At 47.1% G+C, this 21,960-nt stretch overlaps 1 protein-coding gene across 1 annotated transcript in view; it reads right to left on the reverse strand.

The window, feature by feature from the left end:
* Positions 1-6,906: 6,906 nt before the first annotated feature.
* EEF1AKMT4 (EEF1A lysine methyltransferase 4) overlaps positions 6,907-21,960 on the reverse strand; it is a 559,170-nt gene continuing 544,116 nt past the window's right edge. Inside the window, exon 3 of the mRNA XM_069618812.1 lies at positions 6,907-7,982. Coding sequence (XP_069474913.1) covers positions 7,695-7,982 — 288 coding nt within the window. The 3' untranslated portion in view covers positions 6,907-7,694. The remainder of the gene's footprint in view (positions 7,983-21,960) is intronic.

Below are 21,960 nucleotides of genomic sequence, written 5' to 3' on the forward strand. Positions count from 1 at the left end.
GTATCATCCCAGCTTTCACCTCCCCACACCGTGGGCACTTTTGTAAAGCTGTGTTCCCAAACCTGGCAATCCTACTGGGGGTCATATATGCCCTATGGGTGACGTATAGCTGTATCTGCTGGAGCCTTGCATTGCGGGACACCTTCTTGTGGTACCTTTGGACTCTGACCCATTGCCCATCCAGCAGGGGTTCACCCACCTCCTCCTCCCAATCATGCCTTAGTTGCAGCACCGCCTTACCCACCCTAGTCATCAGTATCTAGTATATGCAAGATATTTCATGCCCACCCTCCGAAATATCATACATTGTCTCAATAGTCGTGTCTGGTTGCTCGGTGAGCACTTCCACAGGCCATCTGTCCTGCACCCGTTTGATGACTCTTATATGAGTAATGTGTTTGCCTATGTGCACCCCGGTATCTTCCATCAACTTTCTGAAGTCTAGTGCCTCACCCTCTTGCCATACATCCCCAAGCGTCACCAGCCCCATGGGTTTCCAATATTTACGGATCGCTATTGTCAATTGCGGGTCCTCCCTGTATATCGCTATCAACGGCACCTGCGGGGAGCATGGGGTTGGGATTCCCACCACCTGCCACGTTCTGTTCCAGATTTCCCGGCCCAGTGTCAAGAGTCTTGCTCTCCCCTGCACCTTAGATTTTGGCAACCGCACCACCTCCCTCAAGTAGTAAGGGGCGGAGTCCTTGTACAAAAGCCTGGTTTTAGCGGTCTCCTCCTCAGACAACCATCTAGCCAGATACTGAAGCTGCCCTGCCAGATAGAATAGCTCAAAATTCGGTAGGTGTATGCCCCCTTTGTCACTCGGGTTTTGTAGCTTCCACAAGGCCACCCTATTTCTGGAGTTGTGCCAGATAAAGCCCCTGCATAAACTGTGGAGTTTCTCGAAAAACCGTTTGGGGAGCATATATGGAATGTTCATAATGAAAAGCAGTAGTCTCGGCAGGACCACCATCTTGATCAGCGCCGCCCTACCCATCATGGCTAGGGGCAGCCTAGACCAGAACTCCATGCTGTTCTTAATGCCTGCCACTGCCCGATCCGTGTTGTATTTGTGTTCATCCTCGGCCGAGTGGTAAATATCGATACCCAGGTATTGAAAGGTCCTAGTCTGCCAGGGCATCGGCAGGACCCGTAGCTGTTTCGGTAGGACCTTTCTGTATCTCCCCAAGGGGAACATGCTCGATTTCCCGGGGTTCACCGCTATACCCGAGAGGGTGGCATAATGTTCCATCACCTCCAAGATATATTGCAAGTTTTCCTCCGGGAAGCACAGGTATAGCAGGATATTGTTAGCTCCAGCCTCACAACAATTGGTGGGCTGAAATTTAGGCCCAGGGTCAGCATACCAGTCTGAGGTGTACTGGTGATGGTGAAATCTGATCAGCCGCACCCATTTGGCATGCACAAGGTGGGTTCCGGCTCTGCGCTATCAGCATAGGCGATGTTGGGAGATTGTCAATTTTGCGACTTTTCCAGCAATAGGAAATGATGACACAATAAAACATATACAATGCTATAGCAGAACCCCACTTATATGTCAGCTACAGACCCCTGCAATGCCGGGTGGTACCGCTAGTATGCTAATAATGCCTGCGTGTATTATTGTCTGGAGGTCTTCCCTTATCTGACATCTGAAAGTTAAGCCTGAAAGCGTGCTACACTTTCCATTGGAGCGTCTTGTCTTCCCTTTTGGGTGTGTGAGAAACCTGAGGGTATTCACCCAAGCAGACCTCAAGAATCCCTTATTCTGGTGGCCAGGGATCCCAACTCTGGGTGTGGACGAGCGAGGGAGGATCACCTGGGTAGGGGAACCCGGGGTTATGCTCAGGGGAATACCCCAGGAGAGGCATGGTATTATACCAGAGAAAGAGATGAGGAAGACAAGGTCCTTGAGGATTTTATCGGCTGTACCAACTTGACCTCCCTTCCACCCATTGAACCTCCTTTACCAGAATCCGACATCCCCTACACATTTGGTAAATTCAAAATCCTGTTGCACTCAAAAACCATATCTCCCAGAATCCCGTTACCTTGTTTCCTACCCGAATCTCACAATCATTCTTCTCCACATGACTCTGATAATTAATTCCCGAACACTCATTCTACTTTGACAAAACACTACTGTTCCCACAACCCCCCCTGTTCATTTCCCGATAATAATCCAGGTCATTCCTGTTTGTTTAACAAACCCTACCAATCTCGTCCTTCTGAGTTTACCAAACCTCCTAGTATGAGAGTTATAATTCCATATAACACCTCTTCCCCATCCTACCCCGAAGTATACTTAGCAACTCTACCCCCCTCACCCTTTTCTAACAGAAACACTTTCCCATACCGTGGAAAACAACGGACTAACAACACAGCCATTTACCTGGCATGTCCCAACACAAGGTTCAGGCAAAGTCATGCAATTGTGCAGAACCACACACACCTGACGGCCCGTTCCTTTCCCCACAAGGATAAAAGGTGGAGCATGAGAGCACATGACGAGCAAGGCAGACCATACGATGAGACAGCTGTTCAAGCACAGCAGTTCAAGAGGAGGAGAAAGGTGGGGAGAACCAAAGGGCTGACAAGGAGAGAAACGGCCTTGCCCTTTCACACCCAGACCCGCAAAGCCTCCGTGGAAGGAATCATACGACCGCGAATAATGGCCAGCGTTTGTTGCAGCAGATGTCAACGGTACACGGAGCACTGCTACACTGATCATCAGAAGAGGGAGAGATGCTTGCTACCTTGGTACCACCTTGACTGCAGGGACAAGAAAAGCAAAGCGGTTCATCACAGCCGGTGAGTCGAGGGGAGAGCTGATAAGAAACCGAATTGTGTTTAACGAAAGTCGCAAATGGCAAATTAATGAAAGTTCAAAGAACTATTAACATTAAGGAAAAACCAGCTGAACTATCGATACCAGAAGGCCCTAGGAGAGCCGGAAGGAAAAGGTCAAAGTGGTAATGCAGGGGTTCTAGCAAAACCCCCTGTACAGTTGAAGGTCTTTGACCTGCATGTAATTGGCAAGCTAAGGGAGATGAATCCTGCATAGTGAGAAAAGGGAAAAAACGGTGAAACTGGCAATAGTTGGCAAGAGTGAACCCGATGGAGGGATGCTGATAGAACGGGCCTGACATCCCAATGAATAGTATGTTGACAAGAGTGAACCCGACAGAGGCATGTCCACAGTGAACTGTTCAAAAGGACCTTTAGACTTGTGAATTCAAAAGATGAAATTGTTTCAGACACCAAGCCATAGTGAACCCAACACTGGGAGGCTAACATTCAAGAAGGGTCTGAACCCGGAAGAGGGGGAACCAAGGGTGAAAAGCAGTCACCCAAAGATTTGTGAATGCAAAAGGAGAAAGAGTATAAATGAGAGCTGTAGTGAACCCGACAGAGGGAGGCTGATAGTCGAGAGGGGTCTGAGACCGGAAGAAGGGGATCCAGGGCTGAAGAATCATCACCCAAGTACAATCAGAAAGGAACTTTTGTTTATAGTTTTTGAACATACCAGGCCCTCGGAAGAAAGATATCTAACCACCGAAGGTCCTGATATCGCTAGGAACTTTTTGTGGATCTGAGCCCAGAAGACGGGGATGCAGGGGTGAAAAGTCATCACCCATTGTACGTTGGAAAGGAACTTTTTGTTTGTTATTTTGAATACATCAGGTCATCGGAGGCAAGAGACTTTTTGTAGAAAAGAGACTTAACCAACGAAGGCCCTGATTTCTGAGAAAGGAACTGTCATCTCTTGCTGAGAACGCTCAAGTGTGCTGTGCTCAGGCGTCCTGGCTTGTCCAATGCTCAAAATGTGGGGAAGGGAGACCCTGGCTACCACATCCTGATTTATCATTTGTGAACACTTCTTTGTTTCTTGTGAACCCTATCCCACACTCTTTTTTGTATTTAGTTGTAAGGAATGGCAATAGGTTTTTTTTTCGTATAGGCCTTTTTATTTGACAAGACGCAACTAGGACTGCCTTATTGTTATTTGATGGTCCTAGCTTGCTCCCATTTTAGATTTAGGCTTAGATTAGGATTTTTTTCCAATTTACCTATACAGTTTAATAAACACCCTTAATCTGTGATCACTTGTGTCTGTCTTTACTGTTGTCATAATGAGTTCCTTACAGGTGACACACTGTCATACCATTAGGTTAGATGGTTACCCCGGCCTCAGGGCTGTGCAAGCATCTCCCTAACAGTGGCTAAGTGTCATGGACCATACGTTCTCAGATATATGAATTACTGAATACCACCAGATGAACCACAGAAGACAACACGGGTGTATCATGTGAATTGTCTCGAAGCCTGAAAGACGATATGCCCTGTCTCAGACACGGGCTCTATTCTGAAGAAGAGTCTTTCAGAATATCTCCCCCCTGTTCACGAAGAGCATCTCCGGGACTATTGTCATGCCTTAGCATATTTGCATCACCAAAGATATTACCATTCTAACCCATTTTTTTATAAGTTATCATTTGTTACCACTTTTCTGTGAAGTACCCCAATTAACCACTGGTTTTGAACTTCACAGTGTCTTTGTGTCTTTTGTGGAGACCAGCTAATGACATGACACGTAATACATGCATCCAAACTGAAATGGCACGCTTACCCCAGGCATAGATGCAGAAGTCTATTGACGAATGTGTAGCTCAGCTGCAACGTGCTAGTCTTGGAAGCAGGACAAAGCAGAGCAACACTGGTTCAAATCCCAGGGTTTGGAAACCTCTTTGTGTTATAAAAAAACGATTATAATTATTTGTGTTCAAACAATAACAAGAGAACACTAGTAACACTTTAGACAATGCCAGCAGGGTGCTGCCAAGTCCTGCACATAGTCTGAATAACTGCACAAGCCCGCTGATCCTCCACGAGTGCGAGCATTAGCTTAGCAGGCGCCAGAACGTGATTCAGCCTGCCAAGGCATTAAGTACTTTAATTTAGAGAGCATTTTTCAGCGGTACAAGTGTATGTGAGTCTAAAACTTCTTTCTGTCCTTAAGGTTCGGGTGAGATAGTACTCTTTTACTTCCTATACTCCATAAAATAAACACTTTAGATGAACAATCAAGCAACCGGCAGTGAGAATGAATGCCTCACAAGTGTATTCAGCAAGTGAAGCATGAAAGACCACAAGGATGTTTCGTCTTGCAGGCAGAGGGGGTTTATTCCAACAAGGTGGGCCAAGGTCACTTGGGCCAATTCACCAAATGGAAGAACATCCATGACCAATCTAAGTTCGAAATGCATTCGATAATCTTCTCAAATCTTTCTTTAAAACAGTAAACAGATTTTTGTTGAGATTATGGAATAATCTAAACTAATTCAAATGCAGAAAGCACTCACAATGGCGCTGGAAAAATCATTATACTTTTTGAGATGATATGTAGAAACTGTATAAAGGACTCACATGCGTGTTTAGTTTTATTGTCTACACGTTCAGCTACATAAATGAAGAATTCCAGCCTTAATGCTACAAACTAATGAAGCACCTGAGGTAGCTGCCTAATATCTGATTCACACGTTCTGTCTGACCAATTGGCTGTGGGTTATAGCCAGAGTATAACAAGGATTGTATCTTCATTAACTAATATAGTACATGCCTTATACTTAGACACTTTAGATTCAAGTACCACATGTAGCACAACACATGAGGTGTTCACTATGTCTCTTGCCAAGCGTCTAAATTGTGGAACAAGTTGCCATCATGGCTACACAAAATGGAGGATCATTTCACTTTTAGCAAAAATGTAAAAACCTACCTCTTCAACCTGCAACTCTTGAGCTCTTGTGATCTAACCGATATCCTTATAAATTGAAACAAATGTCAAAGCATCAATAGCCTGCCAGAGATAGAGTGCTTTACAAACTACTATTAACGTAACAGTTCTTGAATCTGGGGATAACCAGAGACCATTTTGTAAATATATCCACTAACATGAAAACAGCAGTTTGTTGACTAGCTTGCGAATGAAGGACAAGCGGGCTTTGATAGAATATACAATGGAGTAGGGACAGACTGAAAAAGAAATGATGTAACAGGAATCATATTGACCACATTGAACCTAACAACACATTGCTAAATGAAGTCTTAAGTTTGAGTTATTACTGTTCGCCTGACCTACTCCATGATCAAAAGCATGCTTGATTCATATGCAGGTGGTAGCCATCCGTGTGTACATATTTAAGCAGATGCATCTTTTTCAATTTAACACACCACACTCCCAATGAACACTGGTGATGGGCAATGTTTGAGGGGTAGCGTGTTATGAACTTGTCAGGGCGTCATCCGTCCTTAGTCTGTGCAAATTAAAGAGGTGGGTTGGGCGTGGGATGGAGATAAGTAAGCGGGGAGGGGGGTGGGGGTTAGCCAGCAGATGCACAAATACAAAAGGTCAAAGACATGTGAGATGGGGGTATTCGGTTGTGGTAGTAGATTTAAATTTTTCTTAACTGCGATTATTTATCGGTAAGCACAAGTTAACATTTCCGGAATGTAAAGCTAGGTTTAAAACAAAGGGTTTTCTTCGAAGGCAATCACTAGGCCGGACAGCGCATGGTACTGCATGCAGTTGGTGTGTGGTTGCATGATGGACTTGAGATATGCTCAGGCAGGCCTGTGTAGTGCGGGTGATTTCACCAGAATAGTTGCCCGAGTCTGGGGCGAGAACTGGTTTTGCCAAGCCAGCTGACAGATGTGGCAGCACCAGGAGTTGGACATGTATGGGTAAATGCGTTGGGAAAACATGAGGTGCGCAGAAAGGGAAGAAGAGGAGAAACAAGCACCCAAAGTCCAATATTATTAGAGTGCCTAAGCTATGCGCCAGGTATAATTCATCATAACCTTTATAACCAAGCACGGTCTTCAATGCTAAAGTCTTCAATATAGTATTCTTTGAAACGAGCTGACTTTATTTCGATACAAATATATCAAACAGAGTCCTTACAGACTTTACAAGACAATTGATGGTCCTTGCCCCAGTCAGACTAAGATATTTCATGGCAACGCTTAGCACCATTGGCATGTTATAGTAGACAATAAAATAGTTTATTTAATTATTATTGCATTTAGGCCCAAAAATAACATTGGCGTATGGCTGTGTATTGTTGTGGGGTCTAGGGCCAACACTTTAGTAGACCAGGGACCAGTGGGATCCTTTACAACTCTGCAGCTTTTTTGTTGTTGGGTGATTTTTTCCAGTGTTAGGTCCTTGGGATTGATGCCCCTTATCCTTACATTTAAATCAAAAGATTGGATTGTGCAGAAAATAGAATTGGCACCAGTCTTGCAGACTTGTCGCACACATCAGAATTGCAAAGCACATGACCGCTGGGGATCTGCAAGCATGTGATCAATGACATATGACCACACTACTGCATTCAAATTTCATAATCTCCCAAGACTGCTTCTATATTCAATTGCCCTGGAAAATCTAATGATGGATCCCGACACCGTCAATCTTTTGTAATCATTCTGTTTGAATCAGTGTTCACATATGAAATTGGGTCAAATGCATTGCCCCCTAACCTTTTCAACATTTAACACAAAAATGCAAAGGAATTCCTGATCATGTGAACTCCTTCTCAATGTCTGCTAACACTTCCAAATGTCATGTTACCATAAAGTCCATTCTTCGTTATTTCATGACATATTTTCCTGTTTGTTGCGTATTGACCCTAGAATTCTATGACACTCAGGAAGTCTGCGTTATCGTCGGCCTCAAGCATTATGTTTTGTGGAGACGCAATGCTCGGCTGCCAGAGTTTCCGCCCCAGCTCTTGGTCCTCCGCAGACAGGTCTTCCCCCTTACGCATGACGTAGAAGAAGAAGTGGAAGTCACTGCCGTAGGTGGAGCAGCTGATGGACCAGGAGTACCCAGGCTGGGCATAGTGGCGCTTACGGAAGTGTGGCTGAGCAAAGGTGATGGAGATGAAACGGCCCCCAGGGCGCAGAACTCGGCTCACCTGTAGACATAATGGAAGCAGCATAAATTACATGGTGAGGCCAATATCAAACATCAAAAACTGATATCCAGGAAATGGAAAACATTCTACTTATAACAAACCACATCAATGTCACAATCATTAACCTTCTACGGGGCACTAAAGTGAGAATGTACCTATGACCAAGTTGGAGGTTCTGAAATGAGGTTGAGGTCTCCAATGTTGCCAGGGTTAACTATTTCAAGATAATTAACCAACTTCAGTTGGTACAGCACCATTTACATCATGTGGACAACAGGCCTCCATCATCAGTTAGATCCATCACACCAAGCTTTTGACAGGTTAATCAATGGTGTGCATGTTGAAAAAGCCAATCTAGTGTACCAACCAAAACCAACATAAACATACAGCATGGGGGACAAAACATCCAGCCTTCAAAGATTGACCGCGAACACAGCAAGGGTCGGCGTATATGCTGAGCGCCATTCATTGAAATTATTAAAAGACCCCCATGCTCGTTTGCATTGTCTACATAACATGAGACCATGAGGGGCATTACAAGGTTGGCAGTAGGGGTTTAACGGGGCCGGTAGAGCTGCCTGCCACGTTAAATCATTACCACCGCATTACGAGGTTAGCTCGCGGGACCCGGTAAGGGCACCTGGTTTTACCAGGTGCCCTTAGCGGGTCCCGCGATCAGACCAGCGGGTCCCACGATCAGACCAGGCTGCTAACGGGCCCGTTAATAACAGGCCCGTTGTTAGCACCCTCCCCATTCCCATTGAGCCCTATGGGGGTTCGAATGGGAATGGGGAGGAACCGAGTCCGGGTTCCTTAAATGAGGAATTACCGGGTCCTCCAAGGTTGGAATGGCCCGGTAATTTCTCATTTAAGGAACCCGGACCCGGTACCCAGTAAGGGGGTAGCCATGCCGCAAATAGTGGCATGGCTACCTCCATCCTTGTAATGACCCCCCATATGTCAAAGTGTCCTTTCCATTGTGTCAGAGGTAAGGGGTTCGTAGATTAGAGAAAGGGAATTTTCTAATCTGATGCAAATACACAAAGACATACACTATCAACCCACCCACATCAGTTGGCATGTTTATCATTCATTATAAAAACTCTATTTGGGTACTACATCCTTAAACTAGATATTGTTTATCCGCCCCATCTCGTCTGTTGTGTAGCTCTTTCTTCTAATTTCCTGCTTGTTTCTGACTTTCAACAATTTGGACATCTCGCTTCCCAACTACTCCACCGGGGTCATTAAACCTTTATTACAACCCCTAATGCCTCTCTAGTCCCATTCACCATTGTGGTCACCCCCAAGCACCTCCTCAATGCCACTGTTACTCTACACCCTCTCCAATCTTAATGTAAGTCTTTCCAAATATCCAGATGTGTATCTGTTCCTCAATCCCTACTGTACTCTTTCTTTAAATCCAGTCTCTGCTACAGGGATGTTTTTGCTTGACTTCAAATATCCGCTTTTGTGTCTGTGTTCTCCCAAACATCAATCTCCCAAACCCAGAAAAAATGGACCAAAGTGGAATGGGAGTTGGAGAAAATAAGTATCCTTCTATCCTGAAAATGATATTGTCCCTTTAACCATTTCACCAACAGCTCTTCATCTAATGTGACGAATCCTGAGATGTCGTCACTTCTCCCCTTCCCATGAGGCCGGGGAGGTGAGGCCACTACCCGATAGTCCCCCTGGGGGTGGTACACAGCGGGAGGATCTCAGGGGAAGAGACTTCCCCTCTCAGGACAAGGGAGAACATCAGGGGAGAACGAGGCATGCCAACCCTTCGGCCACACCCTACACATCTTCCTGTCCCATAAAGAACAACTCCCTATCCCATACGCCCATGTATGTTTGTAAGTCTGACAACTTAAGTAATGAGACAAGGTAGAACAGGGACTACCCAAGGGAGACCTACTTGACAAGTACAGGGACAAGGGGGAGGTGTGGCGCAAGAAAGAGAAATGGTGAGAACTTGAATGAACATTCTAGTTGTCTATGTCCATTGGCAATAAAGACGAAAGAAGTACTTAACATTTTGTCAAGCTCGCTGTCAAGCCTTCCCTGGAGGAATTGCAAATGAAGGAGTCATTTGGCGTGGAAATCAGAAGAGGCTTTTGACCGAGATGCTAGCAGGCAGGCAAAAACGTTCCTACCCGGTCCGCTGTGGTTGTACCAGCTGGAAAGAAGGGGAAGCAGAAGCCAAGATAAGCAGTGCCATGGGACCGTGCAGTCGAGTGGCAACGCACATTCTGCGAGGGAGCAAATGCTGCGGAGCCACCGCAGCACAGGAACGAACACGGGAGGCCACAAGAAACCCAAAGCAGAAAGCAGAGGAGCCTGAAACCGACCGTAGTACGCTGGCAACGACCCTAGAAGTATAGAGGTTGCCGGGGCGGTTGGTGGGGGCACAACAGAGTCGTCGCAGACTTAACCCAGAGAGTAGGGTTCCATGGGGGAGAAAAAAATGTAAAAGTGGCAAAAGAAATAGCAAATATCAGGCCTGGGACCCTAACCGACAGAAAAAGATCCATACAAATCCTCTTCTTTGTGGCAGTACCTGGCAGAGAAATGAACCAGGTCTGCCAAATCAAAGCAGTAGAGAAATATGGGTCTGGGACCCACACCCACATGAGCAGAGAGCTACAAACCATCTTTCGGGTAGCAGTGCTTGGCAGGAGAGTGAACCAATTCTGCTCAAGTCTGGAGATGGGAAAGCCTGTGTCTGGGACCTTCAAACTGAAAGAATGAAAGCGCTAAACTGCAATACCAAAGTAAAAGAGAGGCCAGGCAAAGGGAGTCATTCCCCCTGTTATTGTTGAACTGGGATACCAAAGTGAAGGAGAGACGCGGGAAAGGGAGTCATTCCACCTGGCTGTGTTATCGAACTCTGAAACCAGGATACCAGGAGAAGGGAGTCATCCTCCTGGTAAGGAAGAACAGGGGAAGAGAGTGATTCTCCCTGGTTGTGAAGAACTGTGAAAGTAAGGTACCATTCTCCAGGTAACCAAAGTGATAAACACTTTAGAATACAGAGTGTTAAAATATAGGCAGTGACTCTGCCAAGGAAAAGTACTGGAACTTGAACTTTGCCTTTTTGTGTTGGAGGACATTTTGACCGGAGAATGGAGCCATTCCCCTAAGAAAAAGCCAACACTTGGAAACACACTTTAATTCCTATACCAAAAGAAGGGAGTCATTCTTCTGGACCAAGGTCTACTTTATTTCTAGTTTAGTTTGAAGTGTAAGGGACAGAATGAGGGTTTTTTGACACAGGACGTTGGACTATTGATTTACACCATGGGTGCACAACATACGGTCCGCGGGCCAGTTGCGGCCCGCCATGCCCTTTTGACCGGCCCGCGAGGCACAAAGACTTTCCTAATGGAAGGCGGCCCGCGGCCGCCCTCCATTAGGAAAGTCTTTGTTGTCTTCTGGGCCGGTGAAAACACTGGCCCTCATTGGCTCAGCACACACACGCATCACGTCGCTCCTACGAGCCACGTAATGCGTGTGTGCTGCACCAATGGAGGGCCAGCACTACGGCTGGCGTGGTCCATAAGGCTTGATGCCGGAAGGCATTTCAGCCTTGGACCATGCCAGTCGTAGTGCGATTCCAGCGTTCCAGCTTACCTGCCGCTTACCTGCCTGCCTTCCAGCATGGCTCCGATAAGTGGTCTGTTTGTGTTTGTGTGTCGGGTTTGTTTTGCTTTGTTTGTGTGTGTATGTTGCGGGGGGGTGTGTGTCGGATGTGTATGAATGTTTGTGTTTGAATGTATTTTGTGTGTATGTTGAGATGCGGGGGTGGGGGGGTGTGTCGGATGTGTATGAATGTTTGTATTTGAATGTATTTTGTGTGTAAGTTGAGATGCGGGGGTGGGGGGGGTGTGTCGGATGTGTATGAATGTTTGTGTTTGAATGTATTTTGTGTGTATGTTGAGATGCGGGGGTGGGGGGGGTGTAGGATGTGTATGAATGTTTGTATTTGAATGTATTTTGTGTGTAAGTTGAGATGCGGGGGTGGGGGGGTGTCGGATGTGTATGAATGTTTGTGTTTGAATGTATTTTGTGTGTATGTTGAGATGTGGGGGTGGGGGGGTGTGTCGGATGTGTATGAATGTTTGTGCTTGAATGTATTTTGTGTGTATGTTGAGATGCGGGGGTGTGTCGGATGTGTATGAATGTTTGTGTTTGAATGTATTTTGTGTGTATGTTGAGATGCGGGGGTGGGGGGGTGTGTCGGATGTGTATGAATGTATTTGAATGTACTTTGTGTATGTTGAGATGTGGGGGGGTGTGAATGTTTGTATTTGAATGTATTTTGTGTGTATGTTGAGATGCGGGGGTGGGGGGGTGTCGGATGTGTGTCGGATGTGTATGAATGTTTTGATTTGAATGTTTTTTGTGTGCTGAGTTGGGGGGTGTGGGTTCGGGTCTGTATGGGTGCTTGTCTGAGAGTTTGCTGATTTGGGGGGGGGGGGGGTTCGGGTCTCTATGGGTGCATGTTTGTGTGTGTGTCCTGAGTTGGGGGGTGGGGGGTTTCGGGTCTGTATGGGTGCATGTTTCTGTGTGTGCTGAGTTGGGGGGTGGGGTGTTCGGGTCTGTATGGGTGCATGTTTGTGTGCTGGGGTGGGTTGTTCGGGTCTGTATGGGTGCATGTTTGTGTGTGTGCTGAGTTGGGGGGTGGGGGTTCGGGTCTGTATTGGTGCATGTTTGTGTGTGTGCTGAGTTGGGGGGTTTGGTTGGGGGTGAGGGGGCCATGGGGCATAGTGTTTGGTTGGGGGTGAGAGACATGGGGCATAGTGTTTGGTTGGGGGTGAGGGACATGGGGCATAGTGTTTGGTTGGGGGTGAGGGGGCCATGGGGCATAGTGTTTGGTTGGGGGTGAGGGGGCCATGGGGCATAGTGTTTGGTTGGGGGTGAGGGACATGGGGCATAGTGTTTGGTTGGGGGCGAGGGGGACATGGGGCATAGTGTTTGGTTGGGGGTGAGGGACATGGGGCATAGTGTTTGGTTGGGGTGAGGGGGCCATGGGGCATAGTGTTTGGTTGGGGGTGAGGGGGCCATGGGGCAGTGTTTGGTAGGGGGGGAGGGGGCCATGGGACATAGTGTTTGGTTGGGGGTGAGGGACATTGGGCATAGTGTTTGGTTGGGGGTGAGGGGGCCATGGGGCATAGTGTTTGGTTGGGGGTGAGGGACATGGGGCATAGTGTTTGGTTGGGGGTGAGGGGGACATGGGGCATAGTGTTTGGTTGGGGGTGAGGGGGCCATGGGGCATAGTGTTTGGTTGGGGGTGAGGGACATGGGGCATAGTGTTTGGTTGGGGGTGAGGGATATGGGGCATAGTGTTTGGTTGGGGGTGACGGGGCCATGGGGCATAGTGTTTGGTTGGGGGTGTGGGGGCCATGGGGCATAGTGTTTGGTTGGGGGTGAGGGACATGGGGCATAGTGTTTGGTTGGGGTGAGGGGGCCATGGGGCATAGTGTATCTAGGGTCAATAAAATATATATAAGTTAATTAAACAGGCGAGATACAATAACTAAATAGAAATAAATTATAACAATGGAAAATGTGTAGTACAAAATGTAAGTTTGAAATGCAAATAAAAATCGTTACCCCTCAAAAACATTCTTTTTCCATGTGTTTAGTACAAATTGGGGGTTTAAAAAGCCTCCTGCCACGCCCGCCTACCGCCCCGCCCACATTTACTTTTCGGCCCACTATAGCCCTCATGTAAGATACTTTCGGCCCTCTGTCAAAATCAGTTGTGCACCCCTGATTTACACAGAACCCTTAGTATTTTAGTTGAGGCAGCGAAACCCGTTAGAGTTAGGGACAGTTAGGCTTTCTGTTTATTTTCTCGACTAAAACAAATCTATAGCAACCACCATGCCACCTATTGTGTCAGTCACCTCCTCCTGCACCCTTACACTGCCTAGAACCAAACTGTCCTGTCAATGTGCAAATTATCAAACGTATCAACATTTCATTTAACATGCACACCATGATGTTTTTGCTTTCCATGATTATGATGTATCTATTTGCACCGCTGTTGTCCATCCTCTCACTGACCCCACCACCTTTGCCCAACAACCACTGCAACCTTCAAGATGAATGTCATCTCTGGTCTTACTTCTTAACAACTCTGCTCTTTCTCTTTGCCTTACACACACCTGTTTGCTCTCCACTCAATTACACACTGGGGTGCTTTCGTTGCTCCCATCTGTTCTGAACCCGAAGCCAGACTTAATCACCCCACCAACTCTGATTCTTGCTAGAGCTACCCCAACAAGTCCCTCTGCCTCCTTCTCCATCATTCGCCTGCATGTCTCCTGCATCCCCGCACCCCATGCTGTTGTCTCTGAGCACCCTATTTTCTATCCTTGCTTCTACTTATGCCCTCCCCAGCCACCACACAAAGGTCCGATTGCCAGAACCCATCCCTGGTGTCTCTATTCACATATTCTTTGAGTCACTGCCTCTATTTATTCTCCCTGGCAAAAGAAGATTTGGCCATTATACCCAAATGAAGATGGCTGTTGAAGAGGAGTGCACTCAACCGGCCACACTCAATCACCCACATTGCCAATAATTGTCACCAATAGCCCAAGTGTTTGCCTTATTGCTAATCATTGCCAACAACTGTCGAGGGTTTGCCCCACTGACAAGGATTTACATCAAATGCCCAAACTTGCTGCATTGCCCAGGTTTGTCATAAACTAGCCTGGTAGTTGCCCCATTACCTAGGGTTGACAACAAATGCCCAGAAACATTTTCCATTGACAGGAATGGCCATCAACTGAACAGGTACTCACCCAAATGCCAAGGATTGCCATGCAATATGATCTGTCATTTATAAGGCCCCTGTACACAAGGGTTTCTAGGCGCGAGGTGATTGGTAATTGGTGCTTAGCCATAAAATGCAACTTATTTGTCGATTATAAACGAGTGCACTCATTTGTGCAGCACTTATTCCATCATGAAGGACTGCAATCAAAGGTCCTGGCACTTTCCCAATTAGAAAGGAGTGCCATCAAGTACCCAATACGTGTTCCATTGCTAAAGGTTGCCATCAAACACTCAGGTGCCTGCCCCATTGCTAAGCAATGCCATTAATTGCCCATGCCCACTTATGCTACTGCAAACGGTTGCCTTAAAATACATAGGTCTTTGCCCCATTGCAGAATTGCCATGTATTGTCAGCTTCTGCATTTTTTGCTTGCCCCGTTCCCAAGGATCGCCGTCAGATCCCTTGGTGCTATCCTTGTATGCCAATGCTAATGATTGCCATCCAGTGCCTAGGTACTTGCCCAAGTAACACGAATTGTCATAAAATGTACAGAGGTTTGTCTCATCACCAGAGGTTGCCATTAAGTGCCCAGGTGACTTTCCTATTGTCAAGGATTGCTCTCAGCTGTCCAGGCACTTACCTCACTGCCAAGGATTGCCATCAACGTCATAGGTGCATGTCTCTTTGCCAAGGGTTGCCAACTGCACACAGAGAGACAACAAAAAAGAAAAAAACGGAGAGAAAGAGAGACAAGAGAGAAAGAGCAGAAAAGCAAGAAAGTGAGAGATAGGGAGCGAAAGAGAGAAAGAGATGGAGAATTGACCACAGAATCAGGCGGCTGGGTCTTTACTGCTCTACAGAAACAGAGGGTCGATGGAACCAATATGGAGTATCGAAGCTTATCCTGGTGTCGAGGGGCCTGCATGGGTGCAACCTTATCTATTATCATAACTGCAGATTATAGAAATGAAATCAGTACATTAAGAAATGGTTTAACCTGGCAAGCATTTTTGTTTTGTAAAGATAATTATAAAGATGATTATTTTTCAACAAGTAGACCTAGAGCTTGAAAAAGATAAATGGGGACGTAGGGGAGGGTGGAAGCAAAGGGTGATCTGAGATTGGGAGTGCAGAGTGCAAGAAAGAAAGCAGCAAGAGATGAAAATAGCCAAATGGATGGGTGGGGGTAATCTCTGTTTAGATCTATAGACAACAAGGAGACATTCGAAAAGGGAGCAATTGTAAATGGAAAGCCGTCCTGCATGGAGGGGGTGGCCCAGAAGGGGTTCAGCAATGGGGGAGTTTGTAGAGCACGCAAGTAACAAAGTTCAGTACCTTGTGGAGAGGTGTAAAGAGGGAGGCTAGAACAGTATTTGAGATGACTAAAGAATAAGAGCAGAAATTAAGGTTTTAGTGAAGTGATAGATGAGGGATAGATGGCTTTCCTGTTTATTTGGGAAGTTAATACGATCAGTCATGGTAATGGAAGTGATGAAATGCTAGAGCTTAAGGTCGCTATTGTGTTGCGATGCATGCCCAGGTCCCATGTCCCCCCAAGCGTGTTAGACTGAGAGCAATACGCTAAGAGTGTGCGCACCTAATGGCTCACAGTGGCAGGGGGTGGGGAGAGGTGTATAGAAGGGATAAGAGAGCTTGCAGGAAATATTGAGTCTGTAGATGTTAGGTTTTCTGAGTGATGGAGGCCCACTGAAGCACTGCCAACTAGGAAGTTAGGCCCTGCATGACCTGACCCAGTACTAGGGATAAATAACTGTAGGCCTCAGCAAGAATAAGCCCACCCCCACCCCTGCTCCTCCCTCAGGCAATAGCGTAGAAGAACAAGTTACTTACCAACTGGTAGCCTTCTTTCGATTGGATGTTCTTCCAACGTATTCCTCATTTTAGATGTATTCCATCCAGCTTTGCTGCTCTTCGGAAGTTTTTTCGGCAGAGGGCGCTGTGCGTCGATGTCGTTGAGTCGATGGTCCCTCAAAGGCCTCCGTCGAGGGTGACGTCATCGGGTGTATAAGTAGCACGCACGGCGCCCGTTGGCCTCAGTTCTGTTTTTCCCCTCTTTTGTATCTGTGATCTTGTCAGGTGTAGATTGTGCTGGCATACAGGTATCAGCCTTGCGAGATTTGAGATGGCAATAACACGGAAAAAATCTACAGAGGGGTAGGTTGGGAGGGCGATGAGGAATACATTGGATTTTTTCCCACGAATGCCTTTGGATGGCGGAATAAAGCACTGCTTTTCCAAAAGTCAGCTCCCTAGACTGGGAAGCATCCAGGCTATAGAATTTTGAGAAGGTGTAAAGTGAAGACCAAGTTGCTGCTTCGCAAATGGACCTTATTGGGACACCTCTTTGAAGGGCTGTGGAAGAAGCGATGCCTCTGGTGGAATGAGCCTTTAACCCTTCTGGTGGGTCTTTTTGTGCTAGTCTGTAGCCTTCTGAAATGCAAAGCACGATCCAGCATGATATTGTCTGTTTTGTTACTGATTGACACAGTTTTCTTCCTGTGTAGCCTATAAACAACTGGTTGTCCACTCTAAGCCTAGAAAGTCCAGAGATGTAAAAGCTTAAAGCTCTTTTTGGGTCCAGTCTGTGTAATCTTTCTTCCTCCTTAGAAGGATGAGGTGGAGGATAGAATGAGGGTAAAACAATTTTCTGACTTAAATGGAAATCAGATATTACCTTTGGTAAAAATGATGGTTTAACCCTCAATACAACTCTGTCCCTATGGAACACAGTATAGGGTGGGCCAGAAGACAGTGCCTGCAATTCACTCACTCTTCTTGCTGATGTTAGAGCAACTAAAAAGGCTGTTTTCCATGTTAATAATCTTAATGGACACATGTGCATAGGCTCAAAAGGGGCACACATTAACAATTTTAAGACTAAATTTAGATCCCAAATCGGTACTTGAAATGGGTGAGGAGGAAACACATTAGTGAGACCTTTTAAGAATTGTGTTATCAAAGGCATTTTGAAGTAGGAGCATTCTTCCGATGAGCGCTTGAAAATGGAAAGCGTTGCAAGGTAACCTTTTATTGTTCCGATATTCAGACCTCTATGTGCTAGGGTCAGAAGGAAAGATAGTACTTCCGGACTAGAACATAGAAAAGGATCGACATTCTTTTCCCTGCACCAGTTGCAAAACTGTTTCCAACGGCAACGGTACAGAGACTTTGTTGCTGGCCTTCTTGCCGAAAGCAACACATCCATAACATCATCTGGAAGGTTCCAATCCTTGTATCTCAGCCTTTCAGATACCAAGCATGAAGGTTGAGTGTTCTGACCTCTGGGTGGAGAACCTGACCTTCCATTTGAGAGAGAAGGTTCTCTCTCTGAGGAAGACGTACTGGAGGACAGATGGACATAACTAGAAGGTCCGGATACCACGTTCTCCTGGCCCAATCCAGAACAATTAGGATCATGTGGTTCCCGAAGCGTCTCAGCCTCCTGATGACCTGAGGAATGACGGGAATCGGAGGGAACGCGTACAATAGTTGGAAATTCCAATCCACCACGAACGTGTCTCCCAGGGCTCCTCTCGGGGGAAATTCCCTTGAGCAATACCTTTCGCATTTTCGGTTGGTACTGGTTGCGAATAGGTCTATCTGAGGGGTTCCCCAAAGGGCGAAGATCTCTTGAATGACTTCCTGAGCCAATTCCCATTCGTGGGATACCATGCTCTGCCTGCTCAGAGCATCTGCCGTCATATTCTCTTCCCCGGCCAGATGAATTGCTGTTAAAGAGATTCCTTCCTGAATCGTCCAATACCAGAGCTGCATTGCCTCTCTGCACAGGGGTAGTGATCCCACACCTCCTCTTTTGTTTAGGTAGTGCATGGCCACTGTGTTGTCCGTCATTATCAGGACATTCTTTCCCCTGACAGATGGCAGGAATGCCTTCAGCGCTAGTCTGATTGCCCTCAGCTCCAAAAGGTTGATATGTAGTTTGGACTCCGATAGAGACCAACAACTGTTTATTGTCAAATCGTTGGCATGTCCTCCCCACCCCAGGAGTGAGGCGTCCGTCACTACTGTGATCTCCGGCCATGGTTGCCAAAAAGGTTCTCCCTTTAGGATGTTCTTTGCAGAGGTCCACCAAAGAAGGTCTTGTCCGGAATCTGAAGAAGATCCGTCATTTGACCCGAGAACTGGGACCACTGAGTCTTTAGGGCCCGTTGAAGGGATCTCATCCTCAAGCATACCTCTGGCACCAGAAAGATGCAGGATGCCATGAGGCCGAGCAACCTTAAAAAGTCGTAAGCCTGGAGATTTTGGGCATTTTGGAATTTGGAAACCATCTGAAGAATGTCTTGAGCCCTCGTCTTGGGAGGCGAGCTCTTTCCCAAGGATGTGTCTAATACAGCTAAAATGTACTGAAGCTGTTGGGAAGGGGTCATTTGAGACTTCTTTAAATTGAGGGAGAAGCCCAGTTTGTGGAGGAAGTGGCAGGTGACTTTCAGATGATCCAGTGCTTGCTCGGGAGAGCGCGCTCTGATCAACCAATCGTCCAGGTTGGGGTAGACATGAATCCCCCTCTCCTGAGGTGCGCTGCCACCACTACCATTAACTTGGTGAAGACTCTCGGGCGGAGGTGAACCCGAATGGCAGGACTCGAAACTGATAGTGTGAGTCACCAACTACGAACCTCAGGTATTTTCTGTGTTTGAGATGAATCGGCACATGAAAATAAGCATCCTGGAGGTCCAATGACACCAACCAGTCCTGGAGTTGAAGGGCCTGAAGGATCTGAGAAAGGGTAACCATCTTGAATTTGTCCTTCCTGAGGAACTTGTTCAAGTTTCTTTAGTCCAAGATGGGTCTCAGTCCTCCGTCCTTTTTGGGGATCAAAAAATACGGGGAGTATCAACCCTTGTTCCTCTTCGCTGCAGGTACTGGTTCTATAGCACCTTTATCCTGCAGGGTTAGAACTTCCTGCTGTAGGAGTGGGTTTGAAAGTTTCAATGGGTGTCTCCCTGGTGGATTGCTTTGAGCTTGCTATAGAAATCGGAAGGCAATAGCCTGGGGCTATTATTTCTAGAGACCAAACATCTGAAGTAATGGCTCCCCATTCTTGTAGATGCTGCGACAGCCTGCCTCCTACAGGTGTTTTGTGGTGCAAGTCTTCAAAGTGGTTTTGTGGTGGATGTTGCAGCTGCTGATGGCAAAGAGGCTGCAGCTGGAGCTGGCTTAGCACGTTTTCCTCGTCCACCACGAGTGGCCTTTCTTTGGCCCCTTTGACTGGCCATTCCTCTTGTCTTCCCGTATGAGGTGTAATAACGATAGGATCATTCCCACCATGATTGCCCTTGCGCACGAAAAGGCTGAGGTTGCCTAATAGCAGCTCCTAAAGATTTTGCCGCCGCTTGCATGTTCAGGAGGCGGTTCTGTACGTCCGGTGCAAAACCCGACTTCCGTAACCACGCAAACCTGCGCATTACCGTGCTAGTACCCATGGACCTGCTTACACTATCCACAGTGTCCAATCCAGATTGAAGGGATTCCTGCATGGCCTCCTTTCCATCTCTAACGATGGCTAGCAAACCTTCCCTTTCTTCCCCTTCTGGTATGTGCTCCGCCGCCATTGCAATGCACTCCCACAGAGTGTACGACAATTTTGCCAAGGCACATGTGAAGTTGGCAGATTTTAATGCCATGCTCCCGACTGAAAATACCTTCCGTGCCCAACAATCCACACGCTTATCGTCCCTGTCTGGAGGGATATACGGGTACGCAAGTTTGTTGGAAGCTGTGGCTGCCTGTATGACCAAACTCTCGGGAGTTGGATGTTTTGACAGATAGCCGGGGTCGCTACTGGCTGGGCGGTATTTTGATGCAAGGGATTTATTTACCGGAGGAATAGAATCCAGAGTTTCCCAATTCATGGCCACCCTGTTTTGTAAGTCTACATGAAAGGTAGTACTGGGTCTTCAGTGGGACCATGGTCCAATATGTCTGTTAAATCGTCCTGGACGAATTGGGCTGGTGGTCTTGCCCATCCCAAGTAATCTACCACCTTGGTCATTAACTGACGGTAAGATGGACTGGCATGGTCTCCTGGATCTGGTCTACCAAAGTCATTCTCAGGAGAGGTGTCAATCCCACTTGCATTGTGTAAAGACTCCACCAAATCCCTCATTCTGCTTTCCTCGGAGATCAAACATTCTGGGACATTTGGGGTGCCATATTGCAATCCAAAAGGTACATTTTCCTCGTCGGGTCTCTCCTGTTCCTCAAAAATTGAGGTCAAGGATTTGAAAAACTCCTTCCTAGGGAGAGGCTTGAAAACCTTCTCTGGGAGACGAGGAGGAAGAGGTGTAGTACCAGGCTCTGAAGAAATTACATGTTTTGTAACTTTCTCCTTCTCTTTTCTGGCTGCCCTGGCTTGGTTGGAGCCTTTGGCGCCGAGGGTTTTGGCGTTGACGTCGATAAAGGTGTCGATGATATAGTGGTCGTCGACAGGGTCTGCTTCGAGGACGTCGAGGCATCCTTCGACGGTTTCCCCTTCGAGGTGTGATAGGTCTCGGACGGCGTCGGTGACCTTGAGAAGCCGACTCGACTCGAGCGTTTATCGCTCGGCGTCCTGGAAGGTTCCCTATCCTTCCTTTTACGATCACCCAGGCTCAAGGGCGCGTGAGTGTTGGAGCGATGACGCTCCCGGCCGGCTTCCGAAGAAGGCGCTGACCGAAGCTTTGCCTTCTCAAACACCTCCATCATTTTGACCTTGAATGCTTCCCACTCTTCGGTAGACAAATGTTTTGTGGGGCATTTCATTTTCGGAGACTCGTCTGACGACGAGATGGAGGGAGACCTATGGCGTTGTTTCTTCGACTTTTTTCGACGAAGACGACGAGCGATGAGAATCGCTTTGGGATCTAGATCGATGCCTTTCGCGTTGAGGAGATTTTTCCCCATGGGGTCTCGACTCAACGCTAGAGGCTTTTCGATCCTTCCGACCTACCTGTAGCTTTCCTCTCCTTTCTCGCAAGGCCTTCCCCGTCATCGCCTGACACTTCGAACAGGCCTCCATGTCGTGGCCTTCCCCGAGACACCACAAACACTCGCGGTGCGGGTCCGTGATCGACATTTTTGGGCCGCATGACTTGCATTTCTTAAAACCCTATCTCAGGGTCGTGGTCGGCGTCGATGACGAGGACATAATTACTTCTCGTT

The sequence above is a fragment of the Ambystoma mexicanum genome, chromosome 10 (genome assembly GCF_040938575.1).
Source record: "Ambystoma mexicanum isolate Mex_15411 chromosome 10, UKY_AmexF1_1, whole genome shotgun sequence".
NCBI lineage: Eukaryota > Metazoa > Chordata > Amphibia > Caudata > Ambystomatidae > Ambystoma > Ambystoma mexicanum.